This window comes from Limanda limanda, chromosome 15, assembly GCF_963576545.1.
Source record: "Limanda limanda chromosome 15, fLimLim1.1, whole genome shotgun sequence".
Classification (NCBI taxonomy): domain Eukaryota; kingdom Metazoa; phylum Chordata; class Actinopteri; order Pleuronectiformes; family Pleuronectidae; genus Limanda; species Limanda limanda.
In genome coordinates, this window is record NC_083650.1 from 4,662,944 (window position 1) to 4,677,863 (window position 14,920).

A 14,920-nucleotide genomic window follows, 5' to 3' on the forward strand; every position below is an offset into this window, starting at 1 on the left:
ACCAGACCCAGATCCTGTCAGTGTAGTTGACTCACCAGACCCAGATCCTGTCAGTGTGGTTGACTCTCCAGACCCTGTCAGTGTAGTTGACTCACCAGATTCAGACCCCGTCAGTGTAGATCACTTACCAGATCCAGACCCTGTCAGTGTAGCTCACTTATCAGATCCAGACCCCGTCAGTGAAGCTCACTTACCTGATCCAAACTCAGTTAGCGTGTCTCAGTTAATTCCAACAGATGATGTTGATGAGAACCCTGCTATTTGCACACAGCCTGATAGTGTTCATACAGGCCTTGAGGGTTTAGTTACAAGCAGATATGGGAGACACATTAGACCTCCTAAAAAGCTGATTCATAAGATGTCACACAAGGTTGAGAATACCTTCCCTGTTTCAAATCCTGTTTTTGCATTCTTCCATAGACTATTTGAGGTTTAGACGAGGTTTAAACAAGGATTTTTTTTTTTCATTCCAGTTTTGTGTTGGTAATGTCCAACTAGTATTTGTATTTTTTGTAAATTTGGAGTATGTAATGTGTATTGCCTTGAGTGTGATGTTCAGGAGATGTAAATGGCATCTTCTACTAGTCTGTTAAAGGTATTGGGCTTGGTACCTCCCTATCCTTTTACGCTCCTTCCAGGAGGATTTGTATCGACTGTATTTGACATCAGTGATTTGGTTTCACTTAAAGTAGCTCCAAATTTTTTTTTTTTTCTTTTCTATTGTTGTTTGGATAATGCTCAGGATTTGTCTGGGGTTGAACAGAATTTTAGGGGGGTGTATGTAACGGGGTAAATATGTTAATTGTTAAAATCCTGTTCAACTTGGAACTGCAGTCATTGTTTTTTGTGTATTTCTTTTATTTTGCCGTGTTTATTTTATTTTGAAGGGCCACAACAGGAACTTCCGGGGATTAGTGGGGATTAGCGGGAGAAAACCTCTTTTTTTCCTTCAGATGCAGTTTCCACTACACCGAGTAAGTTGTGTCCCTTCTGTCTGTCAGTGTTTTAGTTAATTATGGTTAATTTAGTGTTTAATAATATGCATTTTTTGTAACTTTTCTTTTATAGATGATTGTGTTCCATTTGTGATTACAGGTATGTTTGTTTATAGTAGTTTAAGGCAAATCTATACGATCACGTGTCAGAGAGTTGCAGTTTCCACTACACCGAATGATTGTGTTCCATTTGTGATTACAGAGAATAAAGTTTAATTGTTCTACCAAGCCTGAGTCATGAGAGATGAGTGAAAAGAGCAGCAGTACAAGCACAGACCGTCACATATATACAGTAACTGGTCATCTTTATATACAGTCACTGATCGTCTTTATATACAGTCACTGGTCATCTTTATATACAGTCATTGGTCCTTTTTTAAATTCCACATGAGGCTGTGTTAGTCAGTTCAGCAGGGATCAACGAGCTGCCTACATTTCCCACAATGCACCAAGTGTAACGTGAGAAGAGCAGCGTGGTGCGGACGTGTTTGGCAGAAGGTCACTAATGGAAGAGTAAAAATCTGCAGATTCTCACAAATGTTTCATCTCTGAAGGGATTCATTACAATATAAAACATCCTCAGTTCACAACTAAAAAAACTCATCAAAACAACCGTGTGGACCAATGAGCGTGGCGATAAACTGATCGAAGAGGAGAAAAAAACACTGATGTGTTACTCCGCTCTCATTTCTGAATGTCTTCTGAAAATCAGCTATGTGTCTATATCAACTAAAACATAAATTAACCCTGAACTATTTCATATATGTTGGACACATTTTTATCACTGACTATTCATAATCATTTTAATACATATTTTATAGCATTTGCTAATTTGTATATGATAGGTTTGTGGAGAAATTATTCATATTTTGTATCAAAATACTTATAAAATACTTGTTAACCTGTTAGGTTTACATCGATTGTGCACATGAAAAAACTATGAATCACTCATATCGATTTTCATTCATTTATTTTCTTCTTTGATCTCTTTCTGATGTTTTTAAGTCTATTTTTCCTTGTGACTTGTCTGTTTTTGTCATTGTTGAGTCTCTTTGAAATAGTTTTGTGTGTCTGTGTGGTAAATCTGTGTCTTTTTGGTTGTACGTGTATTTGTCGTCACTTTATTTTGACTTTCCAACAACAATAAGTATTAACCGCCTCCAGGTACCCGGGCCTGAGCCTGTTTGACCTGTTCTGTCTGCAGGATTAATATAGATTATATAAACACATAATAGCAGCTGTTTATATACATGTGAAGAGCACTGATTCTTTTAAGGTAATGTTTCTTTCCCAGTGTGTGTGTGCGTGTGTGTGTGTCACCACCATAGACTGTATATAAAGGGTCACCACCTTCAAGAACGCTTGGACCGCGGAGTGAGTCATCTCTCCACTAGACGATCTGTGCAGCTAGCAGCAGTGCTAAGCTAACCAGCGGTCGGTGGAGTCGCTGGTGCCGGGGCAGAGTCGTTCCTCCTCCGGTATGATGCCAGGTGACAGCGACATGAGCTCCATCGTCCAGAGAATCGCCCGCCAGGCCCTCGTCACGTTCCGCAGCCCGCCCCAGGTCGGAGGGCCCGACGCCGGGAAGAGTTTCCTGGAGAACCTCGGGAAGCTCCAGACCCTGATGACGGAAGTGCGAGCCGGGGACCTACAGCTCGCCCCGCGGAGAGCCGAGGACAGTCCGCCCGGTGTGGCCCCGGTGCTGCCCTACCCCCACGGAGCTCCGCCGGTCACATACATGCACATTTGCGAGACGGACCACTTCAGCATGGGGGTGTTTCTGCTGAAGAGCGGAGCCTCCATCCCGCTGCACGACCACCCGGAGATGCACGGGGTCCTGAAGGTCCTGTACGGGAAGGTCCGGATCCGCTGCTTCGACCGGCTGGAGCCGAACCCGGCCCCGGCCCAGGTGGGCTCCCTGCGGCGCTCCGTGCTCCGCTCCACCGGGGAGTTCACGGAGGAGTGCGGGCCCTGCGTCCTCTCCCCCGACCGGGACAACCTCCACCAGATCGACGCGGTGGACGGACCCACGGCGTTCATGGACATCCTGGCCCCGCCGTACGACCCGGACGACGGCCGGGACTGCCACTACTACCGGGTCCTGGAGGCGGATCCCGCGGGGCCGAAGGAGAAGGAGCTCTGGCTCATGGAGATCTCACAGCCGCCGGATTTCTGGTGCGGAGGAGAACCGTACCCGGGCCCGGAGGTCTCCCTCTGATCCGGCCGAATAACGTCCTCTTCTCTCGGCCTGGTCTGGTTCAGTGACCTCGGACAAACTGGGGCTAATCCATGTGTGTGGAGCATGTGGAGCCGTGCCGGGCCGTGCCAGGCCAGACTGAGGGTCAACACCACATGAATGTATCGGTGCAGGTGGAGGAAACAGCTTGGGACCTGGGGGGGTCGGTGCTGCAAAGATAGAATTGAATTAAATTTATAATCACATTTGAGAGTTTCCTCCATCAGCTTCTGATGCTCCTCTAACCTCCTCCATCAGAAAGGGAATCAAACCATTTTCATTAGGTTTTTCTCTTTCATGAATAATTCAGTTAGAAAACAGTTCCGCCTCTGAGTTGAGGAGCAGCTAAAACTCAGTTTAACTAACACACACACACCTCTGTCCTGGATCCGGTTTGATTCCATGAAACTGAAGAGATGTTTCATCTTTAGGTTAAAGGGTTCAAAAACAGAAAAGCCCCCAAAATTGGACTTTGAGCAGACGACTATGTACAAACAAAATAATCATAAAAAAGACCCTTGAGAGTATTATTGATGCCAAGAACTGAAAGATTGATGATGTGCAGGGGCCTGGTGCTGCGTTCAAGAAGAGTCGGAGGTCAGAGGTCGCTGCTTCAAGTTTGTATTCCAACCAAATTCAGAGGAAACTCAATGAAAGAGTTGCTGTAAAATCTAGGGACGTCCTCCATGAAAGAACACTGAATTATATGGTTAATTATCAATTTTTCTGGGATTTCCAGACGTGTGACTGCACCTGAACGCAGCATTAACCTGCTCTGACCTGAAATGTCCCTGCTGCTGGTGGACATTGCCCTGGACCACTGAGGTTAAGGCGTCCATGTGTTTTAATCGTCTTCCTGCTTATGGTTTTGTCCTGTTTGTCAGATTGAAAAAAAAACGTGTGAATCTTCAGGTTTATTCTTTAGTTATGACAGAAAATCATCTGAAGCTGCAGGTTTTCTTGTGATTAGGCCTCGAGAGTTTGCTCCTCAGGACTGTTTGTGATTCGCTGACTGATTGTTTGTAAAGATGTGCACTAAGTTCCCACGTTTGAAAAGAGACGTTTTCACTGTTCGCTTGAGCTCCAGCGTCAGAGAAGTCCGAATAAGAAGCTGTTCATGTCACAGCTTGAGGTTTTGGATTTAATCAGACATTCGAGGAGATTGTGAAGCTGTTTTCAGATGTGAAATATCTGGAGAATATTGTCTGTTGGTCCTTCTCACCAAAGCTCTGGAATCCAAGTCGACGTCTTCATCTTCTGCGTGCACGGCTCCTCCTCTTCTTCATCCTGAGATATTTGTATTCTTCCAGTTTCACGTCCGTGGATTTTCAAGACATTCGAGGCTGCAGGAAAAGTTCCAGAAAAGGGCCAGAGACACTGACTCAGACATTTGTTCTCACACACAGAACCTCCAGAACATTTCAGGAACTTGTCTAGACTTCAGGTCTGAATACAGCTTGAGGGTGTGATTTATTATAATTGAAACAAACTGCTGAACAAATCTGCTACTAAAAATTCAGCACTTAAAAGTGAAATAATATGAAGGTGCAGTGAAACGTGACAGAAGCACTTAGAGCCACGTGAAGAGTTCAGCTCCTGAAATGTAGGAGAACGAGACTTTGAAATGAGAAATGATTAATCTTATATTCTACTCTATTTTTGAAAATTGGTGAAAAAGTATCAAGAGTTGCTGCATGATTGAATTTGTGAACACTGAAGACGTATGTTCTGAATGTTGGATCGCAGACGACAGGTCCTTTAATCAGCTCTTTAAATCAGACCCGAGAATCTGATTCTGTATCGATGTTTCTGCCATGAAGATTTTCTCTGTTCATATAAAGCGTGTTGTTTATTTTGCTTAAACTCGTCGTCTCCTTAATTCATCTCAAAGTTACATGAGCAGGGAAGTGTCTCAGCCAATCAGGAGTAAGTCCCAGCTGTCAATCATGACGTCTGTTTTTAACTCATTAAAACTAAACTGATAAGAAACATGAACACTTCAGTTTGATAACAACGACCTAAAATGACAGGAACCATCTTTGACAAACATTTATTTAACATCTACTTTGAACTTTGGTCCATGTCCCATCTGCTAACAAGGAGGAGGGATTATGACCTGTACTGCAGCCAGACACCTAATGCAGACAGTACTTTATCTTCTATTTGACTCTGAATTATCATAATTTACTAAAATGAACATCATCTGTATTGAAGAAGACTTGAAACTAGAGATTGAGACACAAACTCCGTAGGAAAAATGTTTACTGACGTTATAAAGTGAGAGGTAGAGTCATTTTCTCATAGACTTCTATAGAAATAACTAGTGGAGACGCCCTCTGCTGGTCATTACACACAATACAGGTTTGAGACACTTCTGCAGTGGCTTCACTTTCAGACCCAGAGTCTACGTCTGTATTTATAAAGAGTTTGATTGTGTGTGTCACAAACCGAAGTGAGAGCAGCAACTGAGCATAACATTTATTTCAAGAAGCAGCGGTCGAGCAGAAGAGCTTGACTTGTTTTCATAAAAGTTACAAAACACAAAACCAGAACACTCTCTCTCTCTCTCTCTCTCTCTCTCTCTCTCTCTCTCTCTCTCTCTCTCTCTCTCTCTCTCTCTCTCTCTCTCTCTGTCTCTTACCAAAATAAAAGCATCTGTCCAGAACCTAACAGATTATCAGGCAGCACTCTCATGAAACCAGAACCAGGTAACGTTTTATGTTTAGTGATGATAAAAACACCCGAGTCAACTCTTCATCAGGTGTAAATGAAATTCTATTATCATGGAAAACAAGATTTTCTTTAATAAAATACTTTGCTATATCCAGCCAACGACATTTTCACAGACGCTCCTCCATTAACTTGTTCACACTCCAACTTATGAGCATTTCAGTCAAAAATAAATAAATTAGATCTTATACAGGAAGTGGATTCTCATCTGGAACCATAGATTGCAAATTAAAAATGCCAACTCCACTTCCTCCATCATGCAAAAATGAAGCCAAAATATCTCACATACAAATGCTGCCATCTTGTGGTAGTGACATAATTTGCAGTCGGAGTTTGTGCAGAACGGATCGAGTCCCACCCACACATATCCTCAACCAATCCTCAGCTAGTTACATCTGTCAATCATGATTCATGACGTCTTAGCTTGTTTTTATATCATCATATAACTAATACAAAAAAAAATCTGAAACATAAACACTTGAGCAAACATCAGTGTGATAAGAACAACCTGAAATGAACAGAAACCATCTTTGAAAAACATTTATTTAACTTTTACTTTTAGTTTGGTCCATGTCCTATCTGCTAACATGGAGGAGGAGGGTTTATGACGTCATGTCGTCCATCTTTATTTACAGTCTGTGTTGTGAACCGTGTCGACAGCTTATGATGTCATCGTTTTAGTCTCTGAATTGATAATGAACCAAAAGGGGCGTCATTTTGGCAAAGAACAACACTTTAAAACATGAATGACTTTATATCTTTATCCTCACAACAGTAGAAAATAATGTTTATCTTTAAAAAAGTTCATATTCATTCAATCTTAATAGAGGAGAGGATTGGTTTCAATTAAATTAGAATTGGCAGTTTTTAAGTGAAACTTTTTATTTATGGAATCGAGTTGAAAACCCTCCTGAATCCCACTCATCTGCAGGATCTTGGTCTGAAGTGAGGTTGAATCCCTGAGAGATGCCTTGCCACAGAGTCCTGGCACCACCTGTCTTTCAAAATCTAGATTTCACTGAATTTAAGCCACAAATGTTCAGTTTTTGACCGTGGAGGAAAATCCATATTCTGCATCACTATGATAAATAAGTCTGATTCTCCCTGATTTAGGATTTCAAACAACTTTCTTCTGAGAACAATAAACCACCTGTTAAAGTTTGTGTTCTGACCAGATGTGGCTCACACAGAGGACCAGGGGACCAGAGGACCACAGGACCCGAGGACCCGAGGACCAGGGGAACCAGAGGACCCGAGGACCAGAGGAACCCGCGGACCCGAGGACCAGAGGACCCGAGGACCAGAGGACCCGAGGACCAGGGGACCAGGGGACCAGAGGACCCGAGGACCCGAGGACCAGAGGAACCCGAGGGCCAGGAGACCAAAGTACCCGCGGACCCGAGGACCCGAGGACCAGAGGACCAGGGGACCAGGGGTCCAGGGGACCCGAGGACCCGAGGACCCGAGGACCGGAGGACCAGAGGAACCCGAGGGCCAGGGGACCAGAGGACCCGAGGACCAGAGGAACCCGAGGGCCAGAGATTAGGACGCAGAGGTTTTCTTCTCTTTCTGCCGCAGGTGGATCTTCATGTGTCGCCTCCTCTCGTCGCTCCGGGCGAACTTCCTCCCGCACTGGTCACAGGAGAAGGGTTTCTCCCCGGTGTGCGTGCGGATGTGCGTGGTGAGGTGGTCGCTGCGGCTGAAGTTGCGCATGCAGATGCGGCACTGGAAGGGCTTGTGGCCCGTGTGGATGCGCAGGTGCCGGCTCAGCTCGTCCGACCTGGAGAACCTGCGGTCGCAGCCCCCCGCCGGGCACGGGTACGGCCTCTGGTGCACCGGGGTCTTGCTGGGCCGGTTCGGGTACTTCCTGGGTCTCATGATGGGCCTCAGAGGGAGGTTCTGGTGGCTGGGGAAGGCGGCGGCCAGTGGCCCATCGGAGGCCGGCGAGGGCGCACCGTGCGTAAAGTTCCTGATGGTGTTGAGAGGCGTGAGAGGCGGAGGCATCCTGAGGGAGTCCAGAGGGTACGGGAGGGATTTCCTCTCGGGGAAGCCCCCCTGGAGGTCTCTCTGGCAGCTCTGCGGGTAAAAGCCCCCGTACTCCGGCAGGATGGAGAGCAGCGCGGACCCGTCCACGGAGGGTTTGGGCCCAGAGCTGTAGGACGGAGGCGCGTGGTAGTATCCACCCGAGGGCTGGTCTGGGTACATGTCTGCGCTGCACGAGTAGGAAGGAGCCGGGTGGGGGTGCGGGTGGGGGTGCGGGTGTGAATGTGGATGAGAGTGAGGGTGAGAGTGGGGGTGAGGGGGCGCGTACATGTGGCTGATGTCCGGCTGACCGTGCGCCATGTCCACGGCCTCTCCCCCTCCTCCTGCGTAAAGACCGGGAGATGCTGGGGTCGACCCGGGCTCGGTGGTCGGGTCAGGGGACACGAGGTCAGCGCAGACCACGTTGATGATGTCCCCGGGTGTCCACGGTCCCCCTGCAGCTCGGGACTCCACCGAGAACTTCCCAGAAAACGCCAAAGGGTGCGTGCGTAAAGTGGCCACGTACTGCGCCAAGTCCCCGTGGAGCTGCAGCTCAGGTGAAGCGCTCCTGTCGTCCAGCAGAAGATCACCTGGAACACGTGGGGAAACACAGCCAGTTAGAAACACAGTCATACAAATGATCATGCTTAGCTTTTCATGACATGGATCGCATTTTACGCACAAATCTTCCCTGAATCATCTTTTTTTAAACTATCCTCAGAGCAGATTCTTACCGCCTCCATCATCACCAGGTTCCCCATCATGCTCCTCGACCTCCTCTTTAAAAACCACGGAGCTGTGTGAGCTCAACTCTCCCTCCGCCACGTAAACATCTTTATTCAATAAATTGCCCACGACCCTGAGACACGCAGGAACCTCGTCCACTAACTTTGCGCTCATTGTGTCCTGGAGACTCGGATCAGCCTGGTTCAGTTGTTTATAAACCTGCTGCCTCACTGACTCCAACATGATGAACTATCATCCTCCTGATGCCGCTCCACGGTTTTAAAGGGGATCTCTCTGTGTCCCGTTGCGTCATTCAACAAATATGGACTTGGGTTATGACAAAAAAGAAAAGAGGGGACTCCAGGAATAGGTCTGGAGCAGCAGATCGTGACGAAACGTGGGACCAGTGAAAAATCACATGTTTGAGTTTAAATCCTAAATCAAATCCCATCCAGCGCACGGATCTGATTTCATGATTTGACTTGAGCACGTGCTGCTCTCTCTCCTCCTGTGAGGGGAAATTAAATCATCAGTTCCGGTGTCTCTGTGTCCATAAAAGGTTCCTCCGGTGCGAGCAGCTCCATGAGGAGAATATCCGGACACACTGGTGATGATCCCACACACTGACTCCTCTGCTCTCCTCTCTGTCAGGAGCAGATTCGCTTTTGATGCATCGATTACTGAGAGAATTTCATCACCGAGTGAGAAAATCAACCTGTGTATCATTTAGTCTTTAGGTGTTAATGAGGTTCAAATGAAATCCACTTCCCATGTTTAATATTCACATTCAGAATTCATCCTATTAAACACACACATAGTTAAGATGAGCGTTTGAAAAGACAAAACCATATTTAAAACACATTTTGACTGTTTTCATTCAAACTTCCCTTCAAATTTGAAATAGAGCACCACTCGTCTCCACAGTCCTTTGAATTTGATCTGCACTAAAACACACTCATAGATATCCGTCCTCTAAACGATTTCTAACGCATGATTCATTAAGTCTTCTGAAATCTATAAAACATTTGGAAATGTTTAAAGAAAGTGATAAAAACCCTGGATGCAGATCAGCTCCAAAGTTGAATCTCTCCTGACTCATAAAACATCCTTCCATCAACTTTCATGATAATCTGGCTTTTGTGTAATCCTCTGATGAGACCTCGGCCCTGTTTAATGTTCTGTATCATAAATCCATCCATCCTTTGTCTGTGATGCTTTTACTTTGAGGGTTGCTTGGTCAAATCCCAACTGAGTCAGGACACATCCCAGGACCGACATAGAGACAAGCAACCAGTCACACTTACAGTCAAACAAACAACTGGGAGTCAAACCAACAACATTCTGCTTGTGGCCCATTAGAACCAATCGATGATTAAATTATCTTCCCATGGTGTTTGATGTAAACTGGTTCTCACTGGCTCTGTGTGGATGCTGTTGCTGATCCTCGTTGATTTAAAGCTTTTATGACTTTATTTTTCATTCTAGTTTTCTGGGATAAAAATGAATCTGACATCTGAACAAAGCGTTGACAGGATTTCATCGGCTGTTACAGACGTTTGAGACTGAACTCAAGATTTAGATTCTGTTTAATCTGAGCGTAGATGAAGCTTCTGCTGATCTCGGAGCTGTGGAGACGAGCAGGAGGACGGCAGCTCTCTGAGCCTTTTGAACGCCCACTGATACAAAAATGTTGGTGTGTATTGTCGTTGTGTGGCGAACCGCCCACCCTGTGGCAGATGGGGGTTTGGTGTGTCGCACACACACGCACACACAAACACGAAAACACATGCACACACTGAGGAAACACACACTCTTTCTGGCGCTTCAACTCATGAACACTCCCACACAAACACACACTCACATACACACACACACACACTCTCTTTCTCTCTTTTTAACATATAGATACACACTAACCCACACACACACACACACATAATAACACACACACACTTTGTCTGTCAGAATCTGTCGAACAAAAACCCACAAATAAATCTTTCTTTTTCCACACTCACACACACACTCTCTCACACACACATACACACACACACACACACACACAACCTCACACATACTCACACACTAACACACACACACTAACACACACACACACTAACACGCACACACACACTGCTCCGTGGGGACGGTGCCCTGCTTCCACCCTTCGCCCACGCTCCTTCGGGCCGCTGAGGCTCTTGGGGGTTCCTGGTTTTGTGTTTGGTGGCTCTGGGTGTCAGCCGGGGGTCCGGCGGCTCGGCAGACCCCACCACGCCGATTAATCATCTGTCACATGCCGTTTTTGTTAATATGGATCTTTGTCTTGGCCCTGGAACGACGCGCGGGTCGAGTCGGGCCTGCTCGCTGCCTCCTTTCCAATTCTGAATCTGAGCGACGACGAAAACCAACAAAACCATTTAATGTTTGTTTCTTTCTCCACATTGAAGTTTGGTTTTAATGCAGTCGTCATCTGCAAATCGTATGACCTTTGACCTCTTGAATCCCCTCAGTCACATTAAACTACAGCAGCAGAAACGAACAATGAGCAGCTTTAAGATATTTGACCTCTCACACCTCGGTTTTCTGTATTTCACTTCCCCCATGTGACTCCTGCTAACTGCGGCTAGCTGCTACATCCACTTCTCACATTTATCTCAGTGTTTCTGCTTTTGTTCATTTAAAAACATCAGTTTTTTTAACGTTTCACAACGGATTTCCTTCCATCACATGGTCTTCGTTGATGTAATGTCCTGATTTCTCTCAATCACTAGTTTCATCTTTACTTTGACTAAAGCAAAGAATTAAATTTTCTCAGGAGAAAAACAAAGAGACACTTTCTGAATAAACGAATCCTCGTCCTCTGAAAGACGCGACCAGACTCAGACTGAATGTTCAACAAAGGACGCTGAGACTTCAAATAAACGCCATAAATCACGTGAATGTTCTGTCACCACTGTAGGCGTCTCTTTTTAAAACAGCTGATGACTCAATCCTGGATTTTCCTGCAGAGAAAGCAATGGGAAATCTGGATTTAAACTCAGAGTTCAGTCATGAAAGAGGAGAAATGAACGTTTAATGAAAGATTCCTCAGGAAACCTTAAGATTTAACTTGAGGTGTAATTCAATTATTTCAAGTTAACCTGTTTAGACATGCAGTTGATGAATAAAACATTTCTTGTTTGTCATTTCAGGAATAAACCTCTCGACGGGCCGGTGGGTGAGTTCTGGTTTAGAGGTTTTGGAGGTTTCGGGGGAAGATGACCTCACCGACAATCAGTGGAAGCGATTGCATATTCATGGGAAATGTATTGACTGCTGAGTGTGGGATAATAGACAGACACATCAATGAGCCGCAGTGAATCCCTCCATCATTATCTGTGGGAGCAGAAAGTGTCGTCGGTTCCAGGCTGAGCTCGTCCACTGATCTCAGGATAATTAGCTTCAAAAATCACACATTTCATAAAGAACCAGACGAAGAGTGAAGCTGCACTTTCTGTCGTTCTGACGCATGATTGATTGAAAAATATACGTGTGTCATGTCAGGATGATTCAATAAAATAGGAATCAAAGTAAAGGCTATCTTTTTTTATTATTATTTTATTTTATTTTATGTTGTATAACAATGTGTATAACAACGGAAACAACAATGACACCGCAACCACAAAAATACTGTGGGTTTTCTGTGTTTTGTTTCCATGTTGGATTCATGTTTGAGCTCAGTCACAGCAGGAAATCTCAGATTTTCTACTTCCTGGGGAAACATTAAATTAAAACAATTTATACACTTACATGACATTTCATGAAGAAAATAAATTAGCAAAAGATCCAATGAAAGCTGTAGAGAACTTTTATTTTCAACATAGATCGATCTGCTGAATATTCTCTCGGGTTAAATAATCAATAAATCTTTTTGTTGATATTGAGGCAGAATGTTTTCCAGAGATTGAAATGTTTTGCCCAAAGAACCAAGAGATATTTTTCTGTTGATGAATAGTAGCAGCAATGATTGAATCAACTGATAAATTAATTGAAAAATCATTGAATCTTTATGTTTAATCAAATATCTACAATTCGCCATAAAAAACAGAAAGAATGAAAAGAGCTGATTCAGTTCTTTTGCAGTTTCTGATCCAGAAAACAGACGTGAAACACATGAAAACACTTTGAATGTTTCTCTCAGAAACAGAAATCGTTTGCGTCCTGAAGAAACTTCTTGACGTTTGTGTCGTAGAATTTTATGACGAAAAGACCCAATTTCACTCAGTTTACAGATATTTCAGTGTACTGGACATTTTTCCTGCTCATAAACACAACACTACTGAATAAAACAAGGATTATTTCATGTAAAAGTTGATTATCATACGACACATGGAAAGAAATCATCTTTCAAACAAAGAAATACACGTTTTTCACTTGTATCTTTCATCTTTTTGACGTCACACAATGTGATTTGTTCAGTAAATTCATAATTTTCTTTGTAAAACTAAATATGAAACTATAGATTCTCCCGCCTGGACGTCCCAGATAAGAAAAGTGGGTTTACAACTCACTCTGAAATCTTCCTGCACCTCGGTTAGGGGTCCTACCAAGACCACGTCCACTGGGGCCTCCTCCTCCTCCTCGTTCCCCAAAGAGATGGACGGAGAAAGAGACCGAAAGAGAGGGAGAAAGAAAGAGAAAGAAAGAAAGAAAGAAATATAAAGGAGAAGGATCTGCAGCCTGAGGTGAACGAAACCTAAACCATGTGCAACCGCAGAGTTACCCGCTCCTCTGGGTTTGTGGCTCGGCCCCGGAAAGGGTCATCGTCACCCGGGGTCTGAGTGGGCCGGCGATGACAAAAAGAGAGAGAGAGAGAGTGAGAGAGAGAGAGAGAGAGAGAGAGTGGGGGGGGAGAAACAATACGATTGTTCCCACCTCACTTTGCTTCCACCCTCACAGTTAAAATTGTTATGGTAATGAAGTGGATTTTTCTCCGGACAGCAGAGAGATGTTTCTGTGACGGGACGTGGGAGGCCGGAGGTGTCCGGGTCAGCAGCAGAGCCCTGCCTCGTCCTGGAGCAAGGCAGCTGCTGCTCAGCACACCAACACGACAGCAGGGATGTGATGATGATGATAAAGATGAAAACAGATCAAAAATAATTATGTCCGGCACTAGAATCCAAAGTGGAGAAACATTTCTCTCTGCAGCAGGGACCTGGGATGTTTGACTCGTGAGGTGAGCAGAGTTGATGTTTTCATCATGAGCGTCTCGAACATCAGTTCGTCTCCTGTGACCTTTGACCTCTCGTATAACATCAGTCAAATTAAACTGGAGCTGCAGAAACAAACAACGAGCAGCGTCAAAATATTTGACCTCTCACACCTCAGTTTTCTGTCTTTCACTTTCTTTTCCTCGATTTGTCTTCTGCTAACAGCAGCTCACTGCTACATCCACTCTTTAAAAACAACTTAAACTTTATTTTTAAAAGCCGTTTAGTCATTACAAATCTAAATCACTGTTTCTCCTCGGTCCTCAGCAAACTTATTCATATTTATCTCAGTGTTTCTGCTTTTGTTCATTTAAAAACATCATTTTTGATAATGTTTCATCGCGTCGTCGTCAGTGCTGTAACGTCCCGATTTCTCTGAATGCATCACTAGTTTGATCCTTACTTTAATTTTTGTCCTCTGAAAGACGTGACCAGTGTTAGAGGTGATTTTAAAATGGTTCAAGACTAAATCCTCACTCAGTAGAGCTCATACCTCCACCAACACTAGATTCACTAGATCCAGATCCAGATTTTTCCTCACCAAAGATGAGGAAATCCGCACCAAATTATAAATACAGTAAAAATACCAGTCCCTAAAAAATTCAAGATTCATTCATTTTCTCTGAGAAATAAGGGAAAATGTAAAAAAAATCTCACAATGTTAAAGAAAAATAAAAATCACTGGATCTGAATGAAAATGTATATCCAAGTCAGAAGTGTATTAGACCCTGATTCTGAGAGTTCCTTTAAAGGTTCCTCTGGGGAAACTGTGGATTGTTCGGCAGCTGAAAGGTGGTGGAGACCAAAAAAGTTGTTACACCGACACAAATTAAACCTTGAGCATTTGAAGTTGTAAAATAAAAGTTTTGAATCGTATTTTGGTTGCAAAGTTTTGGTTTTTAATCAGACATGACGCAGATTCATGCCAAGATGAGACCGGCCTGTTCGGACTTTGAGCCTCTGTG

The 14,920-nt window shown here is 44.3% G+C and overlaps 2 protein-coding genes across 2 annotated transcripts; one reads left to right on the forward strand and one right to left on the reverse strand.

Annotated features, from left to right (window-relative positions):
* Positions 1 to 2,365: 2,365 nt before the first annotated feature.
* Positions 2,366 to 5,088, forward strand: adob (2-aminoethanethiol (cysteamine) dioxygenase b). The gene has a single exon (XM_061086935.1). The coding sequence runs from the start codon at positions 2,476 to 2,478 to the stop codon at positions 3,211 to 3,213; it is 738 nt and encodes a 245-aa protein (XP_060942918.1). The 5' UTR covers positions 2,366 to 2,475; the 3' UTR covers positions 3,214 to 5,088.
* A 2,415-nt stretch (positions 5,089 to 7,503) lies between these two features.
* LOC133020979 (early growth response protein 2b-like) lies at positions 7,504 to 8,952 on the reverse strand. Its single transcript, XM_061087750.1, has 2 exons — positions 8,718 to 8,952; positions 7,504 to 8,573 (listed from the first exon to the last, which is right to left on the reverse strand). The coding sequence occupies exons 1-2, from the start codon at positions 8,950 to 8,952 to the stop codon at positions 7,504 to 7,506; spliced, it is 1,305 nt and encodes a 434-aa protein (XP_060943733.1).
* Between the last annotated feature and the right edge of the window lie 5,968 nt (positions 8,953 to 14,920).